The sequence below is a fragment of the Pelobates fuscus genome, chromosome 10 (assembly GCF_036172605.1).
Source record: "Pelobates fuscus isolate aPelFus1 chromosome 10, aPelFus1.pri, whole genome shotgun sequence".
In the NCBI taxonomy this organism is placed as follows: domain Eukaryota; kingdom Metazoa; phylum Chordata; class Amphibia; order Anura; family Pelobatidae; genus Pelobates; species Pelobates fuscus.
Window position 1 is genome coordinate 40,421,268 of NC_086326.1, and position 27,156 is coordinate 40,448,423.

Sequence of the window (27,156 nt, forward strand, 5' to 3'; positions counted from 1 at the left end):
GATTGTTTTTTTTTTTTTTAAATATTGATTTTTTAAATATATTTTTATATTTAAAAAAAATTGTAAAAGTTTCAAATAAATAAAATATTTCATTGAGGTCTGAATCTTTATGAAAAATTATATTCATGTTGGAATTTCACTGGAATTTCAACAAAATTAAAACATATGAAAAGTTAGTAGGAAATATGTGCGATTTTTGGCAGAATATGGCAAATGATAAATTTCTACTGCCCCATCTTGCCATTTCCCAACAATCACTGGATGATAGAAAAAGGTATATTGTAGCCCGATGCATAATGGATGCCATTTAATTGCACAGACCCCCTGTCGAACACTAAGCTTAATTTCCCAAGAGTTAATGATTGAGTTTAATGATAATGTGTTGGTGCAGGAGAGAGAGCTTCAAATAGATATATCCCATCTTCTTCAATCTATTTGTTAACCGTTGAAATCAATGATTAAAAGCTGTTGTTTGGCTGTTTATATTATTTCTTCTTTTCTTATTGCTCTTTATATATGTATTGCCCTTTGAATACGTATTTCAGTTACTTTGTACCGTGCACGCCATGGCAAGATTTTGCCAGCAAGCCGGTTAGGCAGCTGTGTACAGGCACCAGTCTCTTCTAAGGGTTCTTGTCTGGACATTACAAATGTGATTTCCCAACGCTAACCTGATCAATGACGAGGAGATACTCCTCGCCACCCGGGCAACAATCACAGACTATTTTAGCAACAATGACACGGGCGACGTAAACCCGACGATCATATGGGCAGCTCACCCATAACAAAAAAGCAAAAACAAAACGCCTCTTAGAACTCCAAACTGCACTACGGAGAATAGAACACCAACACAAACACAACCCCACCACAGCCAAATTTAACGAACTCCAGGCACTAAGACATTCCATCAGAGAACTATCAATAGCAGATGTAGCACACTCTATCCTACGATCCCGACGCCTCTTCTACGAGAATAAGATGGACACACTATTAGCCCGGACGCTCAGGCCCCGACAAGAATCCAAACCCATCACCATGATCCGTAACTCCTCTAACGCAGCAGTTAACACACCAAGAGACATCAACCTAGCATTCACAGAATACTTTCACAGACTGTACGACCATACCCCACGAAGCGAGATAGCACATGCCCAACTACTCACAAGTATCAACGACTTCTTGACACACACAGACCTACCAAGGCTAACAACAGAGGAGGCAGACACCCTACAAGAGCCCATAACCCAAGAAGAAGTGACAGCGGCAATCTCTACACTACAAGTCAATAAGGCGCATGCACCTGACGGATACGACATGACATATTACAAAAAATTCAAAGAAGAAATAGTACCCCTCCTAACCAAATTATATAACCACTTCCTACAGGGAGGGACCCCAGACCGAGACCTGGCTACCGCCAACGTAATACTACTACCGAAACCGAATAAAGACCCTACCCTAGCTGCGAACTACAGGCCAATCTCCCTAATCAATTCGGACTTGAAAATATTTGCATTTGCACTCTTATCTCTAAGAGTCACACCTCTCTTGACCAAACTAGTTCATCCGGATCAGGTCGGCTTCATGCCAGGACGACAGCTATATGAAAACACCCGCCGTGGGGCAGACCTGATCTGGTACATGTCCAACTCCAACGCCCTCGCCCTCTCCCTAGACACCGAAAAGGCTTTTGACAGAGTCCAATGGCCTTTTCTATTCCAGCTACTAGAATCCCAAGGCTTCCCAGAAACATTCCTAAGCGCAATTAAGGCCCTATATACAGACCTACAAGCACAAACAATCATACCTGGAGCCCCCAGGACCCCCTTCCCGGTGCGAAACGGGACACGACAGGGGTGTCCCTTGTCGCCCCTTCTGTTCACGCTAGTTCTGGAACCCCTACTACAATCCATTAGAACAGACCCGCAGATACAGGGCATACAAATAGGAAACAAACAATTCAAAGAAGCGGCATACGTCGATGACGTACTAGTAACACTGTCTGACCCAATACGATCCATGGACCGACTAGACACACTCCTACTACAATACGGAGAAGTCTCCGGATACAAGGTCAACCTCACCAAATCGACAGCCATGCCCTTCCACCTGCAAGACCAAGAAACATATATCAAGCATGAACACCAACTAAGGATAAACCATGAATCGCTAACATATCTTGGAATACAACTTACAGCTGACCCCACTGCACTATACAAACACAACTACACACCCCTATTGCACACCATAAAAAACGTCTTAGACAAATGGACAGACAAACTCATTACATGGCTAGGGCGCCTCCACTCAGTGAAAATGAACTTCATGCCCAGACTCATTCCTTTTTCAAGCACTACCGATCAGGGTCACCAGAAAAGATCTGGCAGACATCCAGAAGGCTATCGACGCTTTCATATGGCAGAGGAAAAAACCTAGAATAGCCCGAGCCATACTATACAACCCTAAACCACGGGGAGGACTAGGGTTGCCCCACTTACACAACTACTATGTAGCAGCACAACTGGCCCAAATAGCACACTGGCACTGCCCAATAGACCAACGCAGATGGGTAGACATAGAATCCCTAGTGGAAAGCATTGGATTGGCTAAAAATCGGCAATTCTGATTATGTTACCGAGGGGCAGGGCCAGCGGACCCGCGCGGTGCTGGAAATAAGGTGAGTTTTATAACTTTTAACGGGGCTAAGGACCACCTAAAAAAATCTTTCCTCTAGCAAACAATGTTACCTCCGTTAACATGCCCTGTATCCTGGCAGTTATGCTTTATATAGCCACGATTTATCATTGTATGGATTGAAATCTACTTTAACACATTTCCCCCACAGCCAAACTAGCAATAGGTCATAAGTGGAAACCACTATAATACCTGTAATTCTATCAGAGAAATCAAATACCTTTAACACAGGCAAAGTGTGGAACATATGTCCCTTGAGCTATATCTAACGACTTTCCCTGTAGTAACACTGGCCAATGTATGTATGATGTCCTAATCCATAGCTATGTGCTGCCCTGGGTATAAATCCTTATACTGTATATCATGAGTACTGTGCCAGGTGTCCAATCCCCAAATCCCCATCATTGTATGTTGCACAATGCCCTTTTTTTTAAGAAAGTTTGGTTTCTCCTAATTTACATAATTAATGTTTGTTTGATTTTTCTCTTGCATTGTGTTTTTTAATACAGATTGAAAAAATGGATTGAAAAAAAAGTGATCAATGTTTGCCCTTAAGGGGGAAAAAAGCTGTAGAACCAATTCCTGACATTATGGTAGAACTTGGACAGCTGATGTAGACTTCATGAAATGAACATGTGTAAGGTGACAGAATATAGGTATGGAAGGTACATGTGTTTTTATTTTTATACGGTTTTCAGTATATTTCCACACAAAGATGACAAACTTCCTTTTTTGCGACTTTTTTAAAAGGCACCTATAAAAACTAGCTTGGATTAAACAGAGATCTACATGAAGATCATTCACCGTACACTATGGGTCTCACAGGATAGGACTATAAAGGTGGACTCCATGGCTGAAGACATTCATCTTTATACTAAGGAGATCCCATGGATACAAGTCCTCCACCATTGAGTATACTCACTTTAAACCAAGGGCCAAACGGAAGTCTCTGTGATTGAGGATACTCAATGTCTTCTAAAGAGCTCAAATGACCACAATGCAGCCAACTACTGCACTTTAATGCAACGGAAACACTCCCTTATAGGTTACTTCTCTCTATGCAGTGATTCCCAAATCTTTATTGTTCTCACTGAATTGAGCCCTTCTATCAACTTGGTTCTGTATCCTGTCCATTCCCATTGCACAGCTTCTGCAGGTAGCATTATTTATTTATTTATAAAATATTTTACCAGGAAAGATACATTGAGATTTCTCTCATTTTCAAGTATGTCATGGGTCCACAAAACAATAGGGTACAATAAAATACAAAAACAATATTAATACACAATATATACAAAATTTAATATAGAACAGGTAGCATTATAATAACCCAATAAATCTGTTTATGACCAGTATCTTGGGCCCTTTTAGCATGGATACACTGACCCACATCTAAATCAATGCTGTGGCTTCGGCACCTAACTGCACTGATAAAACACACATCAGAATACAATTGACTGAGCATAGCTAAGTCCAGGATAATGCTATCTCATACACTCAGGCATTTATTGATGGGCATTAGCAGGGGATGATTCTCTTTTACACATTAATTTATTGGCAGGCATATTCGGGTGGCATGACAAAGCCCAGAGCAGTGGATGACGTCATATCACAAGCTGAGACTTTTTTTGGCAGGCACGCAGGGGCGATCCATTGATGTAAGAGCAGCTAGGTTCAAGAGCCGCCTCTAAAGATAAAGAAAGATGGTAGAGATTTAGAGAAAATGAGTCAAAGACAAGAATGGGTAATAAAAAGAGTAATGGGAACGAATGAAGTTGGGGAAAGGTTAAGGTGGAGAGTAAATATGTGGATAAGATCATTTGGAAAGCAGAAACACAAATTGTATGTTGAAAGATACAGACACAGAGAGAGGTAGGTGGCTAGTAGAGACACAGAGAAGGCAAGCTGAAAGTAAGGATGCAGAGATAAGATGGACAGAAGAGATGCAGAAGAATTCAAATATAATGGAAAGGCGTGGAGATGGTTAGTTGGAGACAAGGGTAAGTTAAAGCGACAATCCGGGCAAAATAACAACTTATTCAGAATTAACCTGATATGGTGTGAGGAGGTCCCTGGATGCCATATTACTTCAAGGAATTAAGCCATGGCGAATGGTTTAACCCCAAGTCTTGAATCTGGCACCGATCAGCTCTGCCCAGCTACTTCCACTGCAGTTTGAAGCTTTTATCAGAATCCTGGAACTAGAAGCCTTTTATGGGCTGAGAGTGTTTTGATTTGTTAATGGGATGAATCCCAGTCCAAGGCTTCATGATTCAAGCCTGGGACTGAAATGTAATTAGCTGGGCAGAGCTGGTAGGTACCGGATTCAAGACTTCATTTGTTAACGCTTTAGCCACTTAAGATAAGCTGGCACCTAAGGTCCTACTCGCACCATAATATCTTCATCCCGATAAAGTTGTTATGGTGCCCGAAGTGCTCCTGTAAGGTGGAGGATATAGATGTGACATGAGGAGAAAGGTGGTAAGTAAGTATGCAGAGAGCGAACGTTAAAAACAAATAAGGAGCTGGGCAGTTAAGCTACAGAGAAAGTAAGATAGATAGAAAAGATGCAGAGGGATAGGTAATGAGGAAAGGGAAACCAAAGGGTGACATAGACATTTAATTTAGAAAAGTTGAAGGATATCTTTAAATATTTGTAATACTAACCCTTCTATTTTGGACAGACAATCCAGCGATTGTAGCTATTCCCAGCACCAGTAGAAAAGACAGCAGGAGAATGACATACATTTGCCATGATGAGGCTGTGCGAATCCCTGTCTGGGCAGCTGAAGGTGGGAACAAGGATATGTAATCAGATCGATTTTAATAAATTATTTAATAGAGCAGGTGAAAACATTTGTGAGCTTTCTATCTAGTCATAGTCTCAGGAACAAACTAATCATCTGTCAGACACTTCAAAGGCTTTTCTATCATATTCTCAAAAAGCTAAGGACATCTTCCTGAATTCTGATTAGAAGACTAAGGAAATTTCCCATCTTCTTTTCAAAAACACTAACATTTTTCCATAACCCATTCCAGGAACATAATAATCATATACTTTTCTAGATTTCAATACTTATATCCTAAGACTATAGAACCAGTTCAAGATATGCCTATGAATGTGTAAAATATATTATTATCTACTGTGGCCACCTGTCATGGTAAATGTCTGGTCACCTGAACTAAAGACTAAAGAAACCCCATGATGAAATGCTCTTAAGACCTGGGAATCTCCAATCACGTGCTCTAAAGAATTGGAGACTTTCAGATCACCAAGTTTCAAGACATGAGAAATGTACATTGACTGGCTCTAAGACACAAGAACCCTCCAAGCATCAACTATACAGACATCAGGAGCATTTGGACACCTGCTATAAAAACACAAGAACTGTATTTCTCCTATAAAAAAGATGTGAGAATCCTGTTGCTTACTCAACGGACATATAAATCCTCAAATAGGTACCCTAAATATATGAGGACTCACAATCACCCAGATAGGGTAACCCTTTAATGGTTTTATCCAACACCAAAGGCATGGGGCATCCTTTGAAGCAAATGCTCTAAAAACATGGGAAGCTCCAATCACTGGCTGCAAAGACAAGGGAACCTTATGATCGCCTACTCTTAAGACTTAACAATCACCTACTCTGGGGGCGGGGCCGGGCCGCCGAGCTGAGCGGCCGCAGGGGGGTCCTGATCCCCCCCCTCTGGACCGGGGGGGTGATCCCGGTCCTTGCCACAAAGCCATACTTGGAAGCTTTGCCCGATCACCGAACAGGCCCAGGGCCCAACCCAAGATGGCGGAGATCGAGAGAGCAGGAACCAGATTGGAGTATCCACTGCAGCATACACGCACCATGTGGCCTGGCACACGCGACACACCAAGCAACCTATACCTTGCAGAGGCACCCAGGACCACAGACACGCCGGGAGCAAGGCGCTGGTAACCCGGCTTGTACTGAAGCAGGCCTGCAACCCAGCAAAATACCAAGAGACATTCCTGGACAATAAAGGACTCCCTAGCTAGTGCCTTACGACCTTAGCAACACGCAGCTAGGACTGGGGCCTCAAGATGAGTGCGCAGCAGTATGTTTATTGCTCATTGTTTTCACACTCTTAACTGACACCCTGCTGCATTCTCCTCTCGCTAATCTAACTCCTATGCTCGGACAAAAGCTACATCTCTATCCTTAAGTCATTAACCTGATATTGTAAAGCGGCAAGCCTTGTTCTGAAGTCTTAATTGTCGTTGCCGCTGCGTTAGGGATGGAACATTACTAACAAAGCTAGCTCGTCTCATAAAAATATGTTTGTGCCTAATGAAACCTAGGTCTTAAACAAACCCATAATGAAACGTTAGCCTGAATAACCACACACCCCCCTGCTTCAAGATTCACTTGTAACCAAGCTGATCACTAGCATTGGGCAGGGTAGCCACGTAACTACCATGTAAAAGCGAGTTTAAAAAAAAAAATTCAAATGTGCATTTCTTTTATGTGACATGACACTGTACAACTGCATGTATATATTGGTTGGCTCTGCTGTCGTGGCACTGTGAACCGTATTGTATTTTCTCTGCACGGAAAAATAAAGAATTAAAAAAAAAAAAATCACCTACTCTAAGGAATAGAAAGCCCTTCAAAGATGTACTATAAAAAATTGTACTAATATCTGCTGTAGGCAGTGGAATGCTCAATTATTTTCTCTAAAGACTTGATCACACATGCACAAATGCATACACACACATAAATACCTCTATAAAATTATCAATTTGTAAATGGATAGTTACCGTGGACGTAAAGCATATACTGCGATTTTCCCACAATTCCTTTCTTTCCATAGACGGTACAATTCCAAACACCAGCATCTTCTGTTTGCACACTGGGCAGGTTTAGCACTGCTCCACGCTGCACCTCTCTATGACCACTGTCTGTGGAAGGTCCTGTCCACTCATACTGTTCTTCAAGCTGGGATTCGTGGACTTTACACTCTATCTGCAGGTTGGAGCCTTCCCTAACGAATCGAGAGTCTGATGGTAACACTGAGAAGTAGAACAAGAAAGATAAAATGAGATAACACAAAACGCAAAAACAGAAAGAGGAAGAGAGAGAGAGAAAATAATCAGACAGATTTTTTTTAAGCCACACTTCACCATTTCCTTTTTAGATAATAAACAGACACCACAAACACATGTCCTCACCGTATACTAAATTGCTAAAGAGTCGCCCATCCGTCACCATACACACATCCACACTGAATGCCATACTGCTATGCACTGTCACCCATTACCCATCACACACACCCAATTCCTCATTGAATTATTATATCTGCATACACCCATCATTCACTGTGCACTCAATTCCACACTGGATTTTGTACTTCCGAATGAAGACAGCCATCAATCAACATACACCCCTTTCTACCAAAACAGTCACACTATGACTCTCTACACATCCACTTCCTTTATTCTTTCAAAACGGTGTCTTCACTGCCTGACCTCTCTCCAAAACATTTTGCAGAGATTTTAGAGCATATTTCCATGATCTTACAGCGATAGCATCACCTGTGTTTTTAATTTTGCATCTCGCTGTTTAACTCTGGATTTCTCCCCTCTATCCCACTCACCATAATACCAATACCTGCTTGTTACAGAATCCTAAAATCAGAAAAATATGTTCTTATTTGTGCTAAACCTGTCCTGTATTTCCTTACTCGGAATTTTACAAGTTACCCTTTCAGGTTACATTTACTAACTAGTTTTATTCATTGTTCTCGCACTTGTTTCCTGTATATTTTAGAATTTGATGTACTCTCACTTGTGAAGTTTTTAACAGTTCTACCCCAAACTACATATTATGTTTACTAGATAATTACAGCTGATTTGTATTGTTCTGCACAGCTAGTGGCCTTCAACTCCCCTTGCAACTTTATCTCTAACGTGGATATATTTCAGGTCTCCTTCATTCTATTGTTTTGGGGGTTTTTTTTTGTCCTGTCCTAATTAGATTTACTCCCAGTTTTGAGTCCTTTAAAAAATCCGAAACCCACTTACTTATGGAAATTATCAACTGAGTAATTTCTTCTTCCCACAGCAACCTACTCACACAATCTCATGTCTGCACTAAATCTATAACATTTTCTCACTAAACAGAAACTATTAGGGTGATTCACTAACGTGAGGATTCAAAGTGAACTTCAAATTCAAGGACTAAGGAGCCAAACTGAAACCATAACTAAATGAGAATTTCTACTATTCGTCAATCTTAAATGTGAAATTCAATTTGAATTCCTACATTAGTGAATAACTCTGTATGTCATATAATTTACATAATTATTAAGTAAGTTACCAATGAATTGCACATCTGGCAAATTATCTATCAATCTAATGATACATTGTATAACTATAACAAAATTAATTAAACAGTAAACATGTTTGCATGTTTTGTATGATCATTGTGTATAATAATAAATATATATATATTATATATATATATATATATATATATATATATATATATATATATATATATATATATATATATATATATATATATATATATATATATATATATATATATACCAGGTGGAGATATGAAGGCACTCACTTTTATCCAGATGTATAAAAAATGTAAATCCATAGGTTATAATGCCACAAAGGAAAAAAGGAAAAAAGATTTTAATTGTGCAGCGTCACAATTAAAATCCTTTTTACTTTTTTCTAACTAAAAGTCCTACGAGTGCCCATTCCTTCCTTGCATTTAAATTTATATATATAGACACACCTAGATTGTTTGTCAATGCATATGTTGCACTGAACGCTAATGACAGAGAAATGCAGAAGATTAAAGCGGCTCTGTCATCCCCTGTCCCCCACCCCAGAAAGAGAGAGAGAAAAATATTGAGATAGTACAGCGAGGGTGAGTATAAATAAATAGATTTAAAATGAGATGAAGACGGAGTAGTAAGTGGTTAAACGGACGGTTGCCCTTTACATGAATAGGACAGCGTTAGATAAAATTCACTGACCTCGAATGACTTGAATGACTTTCAGATCAATCCATCTGCTCAACGTATTCCCTTTGTAGGTGACATCACATCTGTATTTCCCAGCATTCCATGTGCTCACATAATTGAGGACGAGCGTCTGGCCCTGAGCATCCCTGATGTTCGTGTTGGGGACTTTGAGCCAATGAACAGCCAGGTGTTCATCTTTTGGAGTATTTGTCACAGCACAGGGTAACTCAGCACGGGACGAAACACCTGCGTACACGGTGAGGGACGTAGATCCCAAAATTCCTGAAAGAGAGAAAATATTGGTATTTTTATAACCTATCAATACCTAGAACCTTCCAAAGGGACAAACGTTCTATGTGAAACACATGAAGGCATCACTGTGTAACATGATCAATAACACAGATCACAGGAGGGCAACAAATAAAAAATCTGTTGTATATTAAGAGTTTTTGAAGCCTTAGGAAACACTGATACTATCTCCAGTACCACACAAGAGGATGCAGCGTGCGGTTCAGAGATATGTGTGAGTGGGAAGGGGATACTTTGACTCACCTAGTACTTGGAGTGTCAGTGTGGCCCTCACACCTTTCACCTCACAGCTCCAGTTCCCCCGTTCAGCTTGAGTGAGGCCAATCAGACGAAGTGTGTGGCCGCTTTGTACATATCTACTTGTGGGATTGATAGGAATTCCTCTGTGAAACCAGCGGATAGTTTTCATGTTTGGACTTTCTGTAGAACAATTCAGGGTGACCGAGCTGTTTTCAGGAACAAGACCTGCAGGGGACTGGGTGACTGCAAGAGATTAAAGGAAGGAAGGACGTTTAATTTGGGCTCAACAAGTGCAGGCCACACTTACTGCAGAACATTTATTTGTACATCTGGGGAAATCAGAAGGCAGCACTCCTGCTATGGCAATACTGCAATTCCCACAAGGCTTAGCAACTATTCTAATACAAAATGAAAATGTTTGCGGCTGGCAAAGTATCACAAGAGTTGAAATTCCATAACTGAAGATCTACATAAGCCAATATTGAAGAATGTGGTTTATTTGATTAATTTAGACTTGCAGCTTTAGATTGAGCAAGCAACTACTGACTACACTCATCCTTTCTCCCAATCCATCTTTTTCTTTAATTCTCACACTCTCTCTTTCCCCTACTCATCACCATCATTTTATTTCCCTTAACCAAACTTTTTCCCCTGATCCTAGCCACTAACCCCAGTTCTCACCATGTCTCTCCCTTACTAACAGGGTTATCTACTAAAGTGAGAAATGAAGGTGAATCTTACATATAAGGCCAGAGTAGCCGAACTGAAAGTTGACTTAGAGAATGTTTCCAGTTTTATTTTTTTTTACCTTAAATTTAAAATTCACTTTAATAACCTTTTAAGTCTTCCCTTCGGTTCTCCCCATCTCCCTACAAATCACCCATATTCACTCTATTTCCACAATCTTCCCCATCACTTTCACTCCCAAGAACCCCAGCACTTTTCACCCCTTAACCTTTACAATATTACTCCACTTAATCCTTACCATCTATCTCTCCCTCTAATTCTGACCTTTCCTATTCCCCTAATTATAGCATGTCTATTTTCCCTACAAATTGCCACATTTCTCCTGCACTGCTACCTCTCATTGTATATTATTATTATTATTATTATTATTATTATTATTATTATTTATATAGCGCCAACAAATTCCACAGCGCTGTACAATTGGATATATCAAATCATTGTCTATCTCGCTCGTTCTCGCCCTCCTAAAACGTGAACATCAATCTCTCCCTCCCTCTACATCTTTCTTCCTCAATATTTCCTTCAGCCTGTCTGCCTCATTGTGTTTCTCTCCCCCACCCATGTCATTTCTACTCTCTCTTTCAGTGTATTTTTATACATGACATCTTAATATTTTTGTTTAATGGAAATTGTGAACTTCAACATCCCCCCCTGCGAGGGACCCCCATAACAAAATATTCCATCTTAGATTGGGTTTCCTGAATCCCCCCGCCCCCTCCTGTGTGACTCAAAGAAGCCCCCTGGTACTGAGAAGCAAAACAGGATGTGTGTGTAGGGGGTAAAAGCCGAGTGCCAGCGTCATGAAGGAAAGTGACATGCATTCTGATGTGTGCTTTTATTTCAAGGGTTATAGTCACTGCTTCGGTTATAGACAATATTTATGTTATTTTTTTCTGTTTTCTAATTTAATCCTATGGTTTAACGTCATCAATATACAGAAATATAACAACCTGCAAGAACTATACACCATGCGAGGATCTTATTTGCATTAAATTATTAAAATATTGAAAACAGTGAAGATATTGAATATTAACACTTTGCAGCTTTAAAGGGATGTTCTAGACACCATAATCACTTTAGTGTATGGTGCAGAGCATATCTCTGCAGTTTTACATTTGACACATTTTATTTATTAGACTGGCAAATTAGGGCTTTAATGTGGAGCTCAGAGCTCTGCCCACAAGTCCTGTCAATCATAAAGGGCGGATTTGCAGGTGCTGTTTCCCGGGAATAAGTTAAAAGATTTCCCCAGTTTGTGTGATAATTGGTGCTGAACGAACATGGCTGCGTACAGAACCAATCATCAGAGGCACACGGGGCAAACTTTGGATTTGCAAAAGCTTACTCCAGGGGACAATACCTAATAGTCTCTTCATGCAAATGAGGTACAAGCTAGGTTTTCAAGTCATAATTTGCTTGTGTAACAAATCTGTCAAATTTAGGTCTGCAGGAATAACCACTATAATAAGATAAAGTGATTATGGTACATAGTGTCCCTTTAAATGCATAATAAAAATAGTTAATATTACATGTGAATTATACCAATAGATCTGGTTTTACAATACTTAAGCCATAGCTGTGATGCTTTTAAATATGTGTTCTAAAACTATAGCTTACTTTGCAAGAAATATGAAATGCAGACCTTATATTGCTGGATAATCTTTTTAAACAATTCAATATTATTACATTCAAAATATTAAAATATTAAAAATAAATATAAAAAATGTATAGAAATATATAAAAAAAATTATCATACATAAAAAGAGATCTCAATATATAAAAAAATAACAAAACATTTAAAAATTTAAGTATTTTTCATAATATTAAATAATTTTAAAAGGCTTATCCAACAATGTTAAACTGAAGCCATGATCTTTTGCACAGCTCTGAAAATGTTTGGGCGATTGAATTATAAAGAAAACAACAATAATATTTAAGCTCTTGTGATACGCCTTCCACTATAAAATGTGCATTTTATTCACTAAAGATGAGAGTGAATTAATAGACAAATATAGGCAGCATTTAGATCAAAACATGACAGTGAGAAATAAAATTTCTAACATAAATGTGTTTCCAACTTTATTGTTTATAGCCTAGATTTCACAAAAATGGTTTTCAATCCATCACAATTCACAATTTAGTGAATAAACTCTTACGTGTATTTTACAAAAAACAAAATTGAGAGCTATGAAATATATTTCCATCTTGAATAAACTTAAAGCTAGCATAGTTACAAAGTTTTGACCAAAGTGAAAAAGTGGCTATGTATATTGTCTATCATTGTATTGAAGCCCATGGAACAACGCAGTAGGAGGAGTGGGCCTTGACAGAGCCAGGAAGTGGGCAGGTGCTAGTGTTTGGGGGTTGGCTTAGTTTAATGGAGCTTGGGGGCGGAGACAGGGAGTATAAAGAGCAGCCATTTTAGAATAGGGGCCATTTTAACCAGAGCCTTTCTTACCTGTAAATTGTGTCAGGTCGGCGAGGTTCTTTTTCTTTGTCGTTTCTGCAGGATTATGGCGTCGCTAGATGAGATTCTGGATGGTGTTCGGGCAGCGGTGAAGGACAGAGGACTGGATTGGCTTCATCAGCAGTTGGGGACTGCCGGGCCTGCTCCTGCGGTACCGGCCCGTCGACCGGCAAGGAGGACGAGACCACCTCAGCGTTTGAGCCCGGGCGCTGGGCCTGCAGCGCGGCGGCGGAGGAGCCCTTCAGCGGGAAGTGGGGTGACCGACGGTCCGGGTGAGCCCCGGTCAACAGAGCCAGGCAGGCGCACGGCTCGCTCCGGTGGGCGCGGCAGCGGCCTGGCGAGGACGGCCGCGCAGCGCATGGTGGCGGATGGATCTAAGCCACGCGGTTCCGCGGCTGGCAGGAGGAACGGTACGGGCGGATCTCGGAAGACGGCCGGGACGGAGGCCAGGCTGGCTGGGAGACATGTGAGCGGCGGCACAAAGCGGACACGTCCCGGTGAGTCAGCCACTAGTGCGAATGCTGGAGGGCAGGGGTGTGATGGTGATGGCGGATGTATGACGGCCCCTCAAGCTGTGGGGGGAGGCCAGGACAGCAGTGTGAGGGCAGGGACGTCTCAGGCTGAGGCAGGTCAGGGAGACAGAGGCAGGGACAAGGGGACCTCACAAGAAGCGAGTAGGTCTGGGCACACGGCAGGCTGCCAGGATAGCGGAGATGAATCGGACATGGGGCAGACGGCCGAGGAGAGGCCAGGCTCGGCACTGACAGTTGAGGGACAGGGTGCTCAAACTGTTAAGCTGGTTAGGGATGTCAGCGGTAGGCGGGAGGGCCCGTCTGGCCGCTCCCAGGGTCAGCTTCATGACAGGGAGGCCTCAGGGAGTGAGGGGAGAGCAGAACGACGCTTCTCTGGCGTCAGGCGCAGCGTTTCGAAGAGCAGAGCAAGGAGTTCAGGGAGCAGGGAAGGATCACCTGCGCGGAGCGGGTGCAGCTTAGCAGGCTCATGTTGCAGGAGGCGTGATTCCAGGGATAGCATGAGGAGGAGTCGGCGGAGAAGATCGGGTTCGCCGGGAGAGAGGCTCAGTGATCGGTGGAGGGGATCATCTCGTGAGGGCAGTCGCCCTGCGAGACGCAGCGTTGCGGAGGAGGATTGGGAGGAACGTAGGGAGGAAAGGCGGGTGAGGAAGGTTCAGGACAGACTACCCAGATTTCCTTCTCCCTACAGGTCTCGGAGCAATACCCCTACGGTCTCGAGGCGAGTCCAGGCAGATGGGAGTCGGCAACAACGGGATTCTCCGGTGCCTGAAAAGGTGGACGGAAGGACAGCGCCTCTGCAGCCAGTTACGGCCAGAGGTTCGAGTGGTGAGTTCTCACACACACGACACCCAGGACAGTTGTTAAATGATTTAAGAACATTCTTAGATTCTTGGTCTGGGAAAGAGGGGTCGCCTGCGCAGTTCGGGAAGGTGTGGGCACGTGAGAGTAGCCGGGACATAGCTACAGGGCTCGGGGTTACACAGCTGTCCGTGCATGGCGGAGGTGAGTCCGGAGCTGGGGCTGATTTGTCTGGGTTGGAAGGAGGGGGCGAAGAGCGGGAGGTAGGTGATGTCCCGGATGCGGCGCGGCAGAATGTGCACGTGTCCTTCGCGGGCCCCCTCGGATGTCATTTAAAAATAGAAGTGAAGGAGAAGATATGGAAAGGTGAGTTTGTGGAGATATTTTCCCTCCTTCCCCTAGAGGAGTTTTTAGACTTGAAGGAGGAGGATAAGAAGGATGCTAAAAAGGAGGAAGAGGAGAAAAGGCGGAGGTATCGCAAGATACCTAAGACCTTTGGGAATTGGTTGAGGGCCTTCTGCATTCTAGCTAGCGTAATCGGGGAGAAGGCGCCGGGGCGTTGCTCAGAACTATTTTGTTATTTGGACGGGATAGGTGACGCGTACCGAACCTACGGAGGTTTGGCTTGGTGGAGGTACGACGAACAATTTCGTCAGCGGCTGGCAGCGAATGCGAGCATGCGGTGGGACCAAATGGACCTGCCGTTATGGATGCGCCTTATGATGGCCCAGAAGGCGGCGCCCTTTCCTGGGGCAGCCGGCACGGCCTCAGGGGCCGGGTCGGCTGGGCAAAAGAAAGGTTTCTGTTGGATGTTCAACGAAGGACATTGCAAATGGGGAAATAATTGCAGGTTCCGGCACGAATGCTCAGGCTGCGGGGGGTCCCACGGTGTCAACCGTTGTTTCAAAAAGGGTAAGTCTGGCGGGGGAAGCGGGCCCGCAGGGGCGACAGCCACCGCAGCTCCCGTTGGGAGCGTCTCCGGTGAAAATAGACGCGATGTTGCCTTGGCTAAGGCGATACGTTAACAAGGAAGATGCTATTTTCTTGTGGCGGGGTTTTCGGGAAGGGTTCTTTATTCCCTACGTAGTTAGGGGACCTGGTACGTTATGTGGGAATCTTAAGTCAGTGCGGGAACACCCAGAGGTGGTGAGGGACAAGCTAAGTAAGGAAGTGCAACTGGGGAGGATGGCGGGGCCGTTCTCGGCACCGCCATTGCCCGATTTGCGAATATCCCCGTTGGGCGTGGTCCCCAAGAAGGAGGCAGGCAAATTCAGGTTGATTCACCATTTATCGTACCCAAAAGGGGCTTCGGTGAATGATGACATCGACACGGCTCTTAGCTCCGTCTCTTATACGTCATTTGACAAGGCAGTCGAGTTGGTTCGGAGGCTGGGGCATGGTGCACTGATGGCAAAGGTGGATGTGGAAGCGGCATTTCGACTGCTCCCGATACACCCGGACTGCCATCATCTGCTCGGGTGTTGTTTTGAAGGGGAATATTTTGTTGATCTGTGCCTGCCTATGGGGTGTTCGATCTCGTGCGCCTATTTCGAGAAGTTTAGTACCTTCTTGGAGTGGGTTGTGCGGACGGAATCGGCAGAGGGTGCGGTGGTGCATTACCTAGATGATTTTCTTTGCGTGGGCCCGAGGGATTCGGACCGCTGTAAACAGATATTGGACGTGTTTCAGTGGGTGGCGCATAAAGTAGGGGTCCCCTTGGCGGAGGACAAGACGGTGGGGCCTACGACGTGCCTTAGTTTTTTGGGCTTAGAAATTGACTCCTGTAAATGGGAATGCAGGTTACCGGGGGACAAATTGTCACGGCTGCGGGAGCTAGTGGCCACGGTAGGGAGGGCCAAGAAAGTGACACTGCGAGGGCTCCAATCGCTGGTGGGGAGCCTTAATTTCGCGTGCCGGGTCATACCCATGGGGAGGGTTTTCTGTAGGCGCCTCGCGCAAGCTACGAGTAAGGTGCGGCTGCCGTCGCATTACATTAGGGTTTCGGCGGATATGAAGGCAGATTTAATGGTGTGGGACCGGTTCTTGCAGGATTTTAACGGAACGGTGATTTTTCGAGAGCCGGCGGCATCGGGGGAGGTTGTTGGTTTATACACCGACGCTTCTGGCAGCGTAGGCTTTGGGGCTTACCTGGGGGGTCACTGGTGCGCTGAGCCATGGCCGGAGGCCTGGAGGCAAAGCTCGCTGATTAAAAATCTGGCGTTTCTGGAGCTATTCCCGGTAGTGGTAGCGGTGAGTTTGTGGGGACGGGTGTTATCCAACAAGCATATTATATTTCACTCAGATAACATGGCGGTCGTACAGGCGATCAATAGTTTGTCGGCGTCGTCCCCCCCTGTTTTGTGTTTGCTGCGGCGTTTTGTCCTTCTTTGTATGTCTTCTAATTTGGTGTTTAGGGCTAGGCACATCCCTGGTATGTTGAATGTGGTAGCTGATGCGCTTTCTCGTTTTCAGTGGGAACGATTTCGGGAAGCGGCGCCGGAAGCTTTGGCACAGGGGCAGGCTTGCCCTGGCGAGATGTGGCAGTTCGGGACCGCATGCTTGGGGAGTGTATAAAGAATTCTCTTGCGCCGAGCACGTGGTCTGGCTATGTCAAGGTGTGGAAAGAATGGGACGAGGCGGTACAGCAGGTAGGGGGTGACAGTTCGCAAGGGCAGAGGGTGGACGTGCTGTTGTGGGTACTGTGTCGCTTGTTTGCTAAACAAGCGTCGCCGGCCATGATAGATAGGTGCATGTCCGCCATGGCGTTTTTGTTCAAGTTCAACGGGTGGGAGGACATTACGAAGAATTTTCTAATACGCCAGGCTTTGAAGGGCTTTAAGAAGGGTAAGAAGCTCGCAGACCCGAGGCGACCGGTGTCGTTTTCGGTTTTGCAAAACCTGTTAAGTGTGTTGATTGATTTGTGTAATTCCCCTTTCGAAGTGACACTATTTTCCGGGGCGTTTGTCTGGGCGTTTTTTGGGGCTTTTCGCATTAGTGAGCTGGTGAGTGCCAACAAGTTGGGGAACGGCGGTTTAATGTTCAAGGACGTGGTCGTGGGTATTGATCAGGTGCAGATATGGCTGCGCCGGTCTAAAACGGACGTGTACGGCAAGGGCCGTGCGGTGGTACTGTATGAGTTGCCAGGATCAGAGGCTTGCCCGGTGGCTTGTGGCAAAAGGTACTGTGAGGTGCGGCCAGAAGGTAAGAGTTGTTTCTTTTTACACGCCGATGGTTCAGCGTTGTCGAGATTTCAGTTTCTGCGGATTTTTCGAATGGGTCTGCAGAGAATGGGTTTAGAGCCGAGTCAATTTGGGACGCACTCCTTTCGCATTGGGGCAGCGACGGAAGCTGCGCGTTTAGGTCTGGGGGACGAGAAGATCAAGCAAATTGGGAGGTGGGAGTCCGTGCGATTCCGCTCGTATGTAAGGCCTGATATGTTGGTGTAATTGCTAGGGTGCAAGTATCTGGGGATGGGGACGTTGCCTTTTTCTGCCACTAACTTTGTCTCTTTTCAGGTTTGAAAGTTTGGTTGCTGGGCCACTCGTATGTGTACTGGGCGGAGAAGAGGGCCGCAGTTCGCAGAAGCGGATCACAGCTGGGCTTTCCTTTGGAACGAGTGACTCTATGTTGGTTTGGTTTCAGGGGGGCAAGTTGGCAGAGTTTGTGTAATTTCTTGTTTCAGAAAGTGGTTGGAGGGTCGGTCCCGGATGTGGTATTGATTCATGGAGGAGGGAACGACCTAGGTGGGATTCCACAAAGGGAATTGGTGAGAAGGATGAAAAGGGATGTAGATCGGCTGAGGGAGCTGGTTCCTGGCGTGGTGGTGGTGTGGTCTGAAATGGTGCCACGTTTTGCGTGGCGGCACGCCAGGGACCCGGCTGCAATAGCTCGATCGAGGGGTAAGGTGAATAAGATGATGTCAGTTTTCATTAGACGTTCTGGGGGCGTAGTGGTGCGTCACAGAGAGTTGGAGGGCATGTTACCTGGGTATTTCAGGAGGGACGGTGTACACCTGTCAGATGTGGGGAACGATTTGTTGAACCTTGGGTTCCACGAAGGTATTGAGCAGGCCCTGTTTAGGTGTGGTGGGGGTCGCACATGCGCTTAAGGAGGTCAAGCCATGTGCTGTGGCGGAACAGGGCATAGTAGAAATTGGAATTTGGCGTAGAGTTTGGACTGGACAGGCCGAGGTGTAGGCCTGATGGAATTAAGGACTGGTTGGTTCTAGCTCTTCGGTGGCGACGAACCTGTGGGTGTAGGGGTGTCTGAGGTACACCCCTACAGTTAACAATATGATGTGGGGCCTCTTTGGTAGGCCGTGTTTCAAGTGAATTGTTATTTGTTATATATTGTTCAATTGGTGGGGTCATTGTCAGGGGTACTGTGTGGGGGGGTATAGTAAGTTAATGTATAGTTGGACAATGACCCCAAATTATGTTAATTTATGATAATTTAATTAATAATTTAATTAATAAAAGCTGTGGACTTTATACTCCAACAGAATTAACTGTGTCCGTGTCTTATTCAGTTTAAGGTTATAGTACATACGAATATCGTCTGTACAAAGGTTTATATAAAAGTTTAGCACATGCCGAATAACGTCTGTGCAAATGTCATGAAGCCCATGGAACAACGCAGTAGGAGGAGTGGGCCTTGACAGAGCCAGGAAGTGGGCAGGTGCTAGTGTTTGGGGGTTGGCTTAGTTTAATGGAGCTTGGGGGCGGAGACAGGGAGTATAAAGAGCAGCCATTTTAGAATAGGGGCCATTTTAACCAGAGCCTTTCTTACCTGTAAATTGTCCCACCCACCCTCCCTCGGTTTAGCAGTTCCGTTTCAGTCACAGCGGCGGAACAGGGCATAGTAGAAATTGGAATTTGGCGTAGAGTTTGGACTGGACAGGCCGAGGTGTAGGCCTGATGGAATTAAGGACTGGTTGGTTCTAGCTCTTCGGTGGCGACGAACCTGTGGGTGTAGGGGTGTCTGAGGTACACCCCTACAGTTAACAATATGATGTGGGGCCTCTTTGGTAGGCCGTGTTTCAAGTGAATTGTTATTTGTTATATATTGTTCAATTGGTGGGGTCATTGTCAGGGGTACTGTGTGGGGGGTATAGTAAGTTAATGTATAGTTGGACAATGACCCCAAATTATGTTAATTTATGATAATTTAATTAATAATTTAATTAATAAAAGCTGTGGACTTTATACTCCAACAGAATTAACTGTGTCCGTGTCTTATTCAGTTTAAGGTTATAGTACATACGAATATCGTCTGTACAAAGGTTTATATAAAAGTTTAGCACATGCCGAATAACGTCTGTGCAAATGTCAAGATTTTATTGTCAGTCTATTTATGTATACTATATGTTTGTATTATGTACTGTCTGTCTATGTATACTGTCTGTCCATGTATACATTATATTTCTATTGTCTGTCTATTGATGTATACTATATGTCTGTATTCTGTACTGTCTGTTTATGTATACTGTCTGTCCATGTATACATTATATTTCTATTGTCTGTCTATTGATGTATACTATATGTTTGTATTATGCACTGTCTGTCTATGTATACTGTCTGTCCATGTATACATTATATTTCTATTGTCTGTCTATTGATGTATACTATATGTCTGTATTCTGTACTGTCTGTCTATGTATACTGTCTGTCCATGTATACATTATATTTCTATTGTCTGTCTATTGATGTATACTATATGTCTGTATTCTGTACTGTCTGTCTATGTATACTGTCTGTCCATGTATACATTATATTTCTATTGTCTGTCTATTGATGTATACTATATGTCTGTATTCTGTACTGTCTGTCTATGTATACTGTCTGTCCATGTATACATTATATTTCTATTGTCTGTCTATTGATGTATACTATATGTCTGTATTCTGTACTGTCTGTCTATGTATACTGTCTGTCCATGTATACATTATATTTCTATTGTCTGTCTATTGATGTATACTATATGTCTGTATTCTGTACTGTCTGTCTATGTATACTGTCTGTCCATGTATACATTATATTTCTATTGTCTGTCTATTGATGTATACTATATGTCTGTATTCTGTACTGTCTGTCTATGTATACTGTCTGTCTGTCCATGTATACTTTATATTTCCATTGTCTGTCTATTGATGTATACTATATGTTTGTATTATGTACTGTCTGTCAATGTATACTGTCTGTCCATGTATACATTATATTTCTATTGTCTGTCTATTGATGTATACTATATGTCTGTATTCTGTACTGTCTGTTTATGTATACTGTCTGTCCATGTATACATTATTTTTCTATTGTCTGTCTATTGATGTATACTATATGTTTGTATTCTGTACTGTCTGTCTATGTATACTGTCTGTCTGTCCATGTATACATTATATTTCCATTGTCTGTCTATTGATGTATACTATATGTCTGTATTCTGTACTGTCTGTCTATGTATACTGTCTGTCTGTCCATGTATACATTATATTTCCATTGTCTGTCTATTGATGTATACTATATGTTTGTATTATGTACTGTTTGTCAATGTATACTGTCTGTCCATGTATACATTATATTTCTATTGACTGTCTATTGATGTATACTATATGTCTGTATTATGCACTGTCTGTCTATGTATACTGTCTGTCCATGTATACATTATCTTTCTATTGTCTGTCTATTGATGTATACTATATGTCTGTATTATGTACTGTCTGTCAATGTATACTGTCTGTCCATGTATACATTTTATTTATATTGATGTATACTATAAGTCTATATTGTGTATCGTCTGTCCATGTATATTGTCTGTCCTTGGATAGATTTTATTGTCAGTCTATTGATGTATACTATCTGTAAGCGTATATTGTTTGTGTACATTGTTTTTGTCTGTGTACCCTGTCTGCTACATAAGTCGTAAAAACATTTCATACGAAATGCAAATATAACCCACAAAATGAATTCTTATTTTCCAGTCATCACTCTAATTTAAATGAGTCCAAATAATGCCTTTTAACAGTTACCTTGACTTATCAAGTGACTTTGTAAAAGGCAGAATAAAATAGTTAAGATTTAAGCCACAGTTTTTCTGATTGTTACTCTGTGTTTTCTAATCCACAGACAGCAGCAGCTTAGCAGGTCCATAATTGTAAAACTCCATGCAATGTATTTACTGACATTGCTTTTTTTAAAAATTAATGTGTGTTTAGATTGCGCTCTCAAGTGGGGTTCTTGCTATGTATTTGCTGCTGGTTTCTGTACACACAAAGTAGTTTATAAGCAATGCTATATCAGCTGGGTGTATTTAGATAACTGAGTAATGCATCTTGTGTCTTAAAGGGACACTCCAAGCACCATAACCACTAGAGCTTGTTGCAATGTTTAGGGAGCTTCCCCTGATAATTTACTTCCATTCAAGTGATTTTTACATTGATATTCATGGCTCAGACTCTTGACCCCTTTCCACTTACATCATCTGAGGAAGTGTACTTTACCCATTTAGCCACCCATCCAGATATTTGTATGGCATGATCACAGTACACAGCACAGTACCCTGCCTAGCCGAATGGTATCTCCAGGCTGTGTGCTCACACCAGACAAATGCTTGTACAGCTTAATAAGAAAGCTAGTCTTCTCCGTATGATGGTAATGGGAAGGGGGTGAAGCCCTGGTGCTAAAGACAAAAGTAACAAAAGCTGGAATGGCAAGGATTTAAAAGTCATGTTATCAGTGAAAGCTTCTTAGCACCAAAACCATTAGAATAAGCTGCAGTGGTTATGGTGCTAGGAGTGTCCCTTTAATACAAAACACTTATCTAGCACCCATGCCACAGGTTCACTATTATACTCAGAATTACAATGTATACTCATTGTGTTTGTGCCATATGTGTACTTTATCATTCACCCACCTTCTATGGTACGCAGTTCTACCCTGCAGTTCTTCTTCACTCGCCCGTACACTGCCAGTCCTGTGTAATTCCCAGCATCGGTTTTCCTAACATTTAGCAGGTGCAGAGAGAAGTCTCCTGAATCAAGCATGGGCTTCCTGACCGAGGCACGTGAGATTAGGGGCAGGTTGGTGTACGTAATCCCACTGGGGTACACTGAGACCACATTCACAGGTTCCCTAAAGACACGGGTTAGAGAGAAAAGACTTAGCAAAGAGGAGATGACGAGTAAGACAAAATGAAATGGGGTAAAAGGGGAATAAAATGGAGAGAGAGATTTAAATGAAGATGGGAAGAATGCAATGAGGCTTAGATAGTTGAGAGGCAAGGAGGGATAATATTTGGGTTATAAAAAGAGGCGATTTTGGATATTTTGGGGGGGGGGGGGAGCTTGTTCTCATCTGGTTCCTTGTAATAAAATTGCAAATGCAAATTTTATAACAAGACACGGAAGCTCATATTGCATAACCCTTTCTTTACTGTCCACCAATAGCAGCAAAGAATACAAATATAATGAAAAAATGAAGAACATACATTAACATAGGCCCCTCCCCGCTCAGGTCCCGGTATATTAGGCAGCACTTCCCTTCCATATCCCTCTTTCTTTGCTGCTCCGATCAAAGATAAGTACATGTCACTTCTTTCAATACTGTTTTAAATTTATTCTCAGTATTAGTTGTTTACTCTGTATAACCTTTAGCTATCGTTGTTATATTATTATTATTGTTATTATTATTTTTTTATTAGTATTTTATTAATATTGTATTATCATTATTCTATTCTGATTTATCTTCTTGCTTTTATTGTTTTTCCTCTCTGCAATACTTGGTAGTTGCTATTGTGCCCAGGGTCCAGACCCCCTTTATTTTCTCTTACTCTCCGTTTTACTTTCTTCATTGCTTTTTCCCGCATCGGCGCCATTTTGTGCATGTTTTTCTCAAGCTGTCTTTTTCGTAGTGCACACACACCGCTCACCGTTCAGCAGTTCGGGCCATTCGGCTGTTTTGCCGCGTTTGCCTGTTTTCTTGCAAACGGCCCATTCGGCAGTTTTGCATTTTGTCCTATACTCACCTTGTATTCATACCCAGGAAAGCTACCCACAAATATAGATGTCCCTCTGCCTCCAGTACCTTCGGTCGCCCCTGAAAGCGTGTCACAACCACGCAAGAGAGCCTTTCCGCGCCAGGCAGAACGGGCGCGGCTATGGAAATGTGCCAGAGCACAGGTAGAGAGCGACTCCGACTCAGAAATCGGGTCAAGTGAGGAGGCTAGGATTGAGTCCGACAGTGGCTCTGAAGCGGATGCCGCTCATTCAGGTTTTGACCTCCTTCCCTCTGCCCAGGCAGAGACGTCCGGAGGCGAACCAGGGACTAGGCACTCCGCGACCGCGGAGTCCGCCCTTGTGGATCCGTCGGGCGTTCCACTCTTCGACCCGGATGATTTACACCATCCGAGATCGGCAGAGTGGCTCCCGGACGACCATGTTGCCACATATTTAGAGAAGTGGGTGCGACACCCACTTAGTAAAGCGGCACGCAACAAATTGAGGGCAGAGTGTCCAAGGCCTGTTGTGCCTAACAAAGTTTGCGACACTCCCGAGGTAGACCCCAAGATGACCCAATTCCTTACAAAGCTAGGCTGGAATCCCCGTAAAGGGCTCAAATCCGCCTTAAAATCCTGCCAGGATAAGCACCTGGACATATTTGGCCCATTGGCTAAACTTTTTGATTTGGCGGAAGACGCCAGAGCGGAAAACCGCATGGTTGACCCTGAAGACCTCCGTGGTTGGGTCCAGAGAGCAATCTGTATTGCAGGGAACGTTAACACCTCATTATCTATTGAGAGACGTAAGGCTATCTTATTTAAGATAGAACCCAAATTGGCTAACCTCGCCCTAACGGAAGCCGGTAAGGACGCCCAAGGCCTCCTCTTCGGCGATTCCTTTATAAAAGACCTGGGGCATTTTGTTGGGGCATTTACTGCCCTGGATAAGGCTCAATCCTCTATGAGGCGAGTTTTCCAGGGACGGGTCTCTACCAGGGCCGGCAGATCCAGGAGCCGTCTGTCCAGCCGGAACTATTTCCAATCCCGTGGCACTGGACGAGGCTCCTTTCACCAATGCTCTCAATACCAGGAGGCTAACACCCACCCCTCCTTCTTCCCATCTCGAGGACGCCCGTGGCGATCTAGAGGCTTCCGAGGACAACCTGGTTCGAGACGACCCTACGATGAGTTACCTCAAGCCTCATGTTTTTTCTCATGTTTATGTAGGGGGCAGACTCCGACATTTTTTGCCAGCTTGGTCACAAATTACCTCAGACCCCTGGGTACTGACTACCATTCGAGGGTTTCACATAGAACTGATAGACAACATCGTACACATTCCCCCTCCTCGACCGATCTGCTTTTCACTCCAGGATCGCAGACGGATCGACATGGAGCTTTCCACCCTTCTTACCAAAGGGGCTATAGAAAAAGCACCTCCCGAACCCTCAGGGGTCATAAGCAATATTTTCCTAGTGGAAAAGAAAGGCGGACAATTGAGGCCTGTCATAAATCTGCGCCCCCTCAATGCCATAGTCCGATACCGCCATTTCAAAATGGAAGGTATTCACCTATTACGGGACCTTCTCCTTCGCGGAGACTGGCTAGCAAAGCTGGACCTCAAGGATGCATACTTGACGGTGCCGATTGCCTCGGACTCCCGAGACCTCCTACGCTTCCAATGGCAACGCGAGACTTGGCGGTTTACATGCCTACCCTTCGGCCTCTCCTCAGCACCGTGGTGCTTCACAAAGCTACTCCGTCCTGTCATGGCATGGCTACGCAGCCGGGGAGTTCGTCTAATCGTATACTTAGACGACATACTCCTTATGGCTCAAGATCGCTCCACTCTCCTTGCCCACCTACGGCTGGCCATAGACCTCCTTTCCCGCTTGGGCTTCGTTATCAATTGGGAAAAGTCATGCCTAACCCCCGCCACGCGAATGGAATTCCTAGGATTCCTCGTGGACTCAAGGGAGGCGACTCTGAGCCTGCCAAGGTCCAAGATTCTCGCCATTCGCAAGGAGTTACGCAGAGCCCTAGTACGGCCCCAACTCACCCTGCGACAGCTGGCATGGCTCATTGGCCTACTGGCCTCATCTATACAGGCAGTGTTCCCGGGCCCACTCCACTACCGGGCACTGCAGCGCCTGAAGATCGCACACCTGAGAACCGGTGCGTCTTACGCAGACCAGGTGTCACTGGACACCGAAACGAAAGATGAACTGCGTTGGTGGATTCTCAACCTGTCCGCATGGAACGGCAAGGCGATCTTCGGCCCGCAACCGGAATTCACAATCGATTCCGATGCAAGCCTCCACGGATGGGGGGCCCATTGCGACGGGATATCTACAGGAGGTCGTTGGTCGGCAGCCGAGTCACGGCTACACATCAACGCACTGGAACTTCTGGCAGGCTCCTTCGCCATCCGCAGCTTCGCGAGGGACAGAGCCCTAACCTGCATCCGTCTACGAATGGACAACGTCTCGGCGGTGAGATATGTCAACCACCTGGGGGGTACACAATCAGCAGTGTTGGCCACCCTGGCGAAGGACTTTTGGGAATTCTGCCTGGAACGGAACCTGATGGTTCACGCGGAGTATCTACCTGGTCTGCACAACGTCCAAGCAGACTGGGGGTCACGTTATCTCTCAGACTCCAGCGACTGGAAGTTGGACACGGAGGCGTTCTCCAGTTTATCATCTCTCTGGGATCCCTTTTCTATCGACCTCTTCGCTTCCCGACTCAACACCCAGCTATCTCGATTCTTCAGCTGGAGACCAGACCCGATGGCGGAGGCAGTAGACGCCTTCCTGCAAGACTGGAACGGGGACCTCCTATATGCCTTTCCACCGTTTTCCATGATTCCACGCTCCCTCCTTCAGACCCGCAGACACGAGGCAGAATTAGTCATGGTGACCCCATTCTGGGAAACCCAGTCTTGGTTCCCCCAGATTCTCGAGATGACGATGGACTACCCACGGCTGCTACAGTCACGCCACAATCTGCTGCTAGACCCGATGGGACGGTGTCACCCGCTCCGGTTGGACGGCTCCCTCCCACTCCTGGCATGGCGGATCTCCGGGGACCCTGGGAAATCCAAGGAGTTTCGGACACAACTAGACGCCTGTTGGCGGAAGCATGGGCCCCAGGAACTAGACGAGCTTATAGGTCAGCTTGGCGAGCTTGGACTGGCTGGTGCATGGCTAGGGACGCGGATCCCGTTTCGGCCCCTGTAACCATGGTCCTGCAATTTTTGACGTCCCTCTTCGAGGCGGGGAAGGCTTACAGGACTATCAACCTTTACAGGTCAGCCATCTCGGCAATTCATCAAGGTTTCGATGGATGCCCGGCGGGTCAACA

General features: G+C 44.4%; 1 protein-coding gene across 1 annotated transcript in view; it reads right to left on the minus strand.

Moving 5' to 3' along the window:
- Positions 1-4,017: 4,017 nt before the first annotated feature.
- LAG3 (lymphocyte activating 3) overlaps positions 4,018-27,156 on the minus strand; it is a 29,377-nt gene continuing 6,238 nt past the window's right edge. The window contains exons 3-8 of the mRNA XM_063433943.1: positions 22,711-22,928; positions 10,261-10,500; positions 9,721-9,990; positions 7,484-7,735; positions 5,362-5,480; positions 4,018-4,381 (exon numbers count right to left, since the gene is read on the minus strand). Of these exons, the coding sequence (XP_063290013.1) occupies positions 4,304-4,381; positions 5,362-5,480; positions 7,484-7,735; positions 9,721-9,990; positions 10,261-10,500; positions 22,711-22,928 (1,177 nt within the window). The 3' untranslated portion in view covers positions 4,018-4,303. The remainder of the gene's footprint in view (positions 4,382-5,361; positions 5,481-7,483; positions 7,736-9,720; positions 9,991-10,260; positions 10,501-22,710; positions 22,929-27,156) is intronic.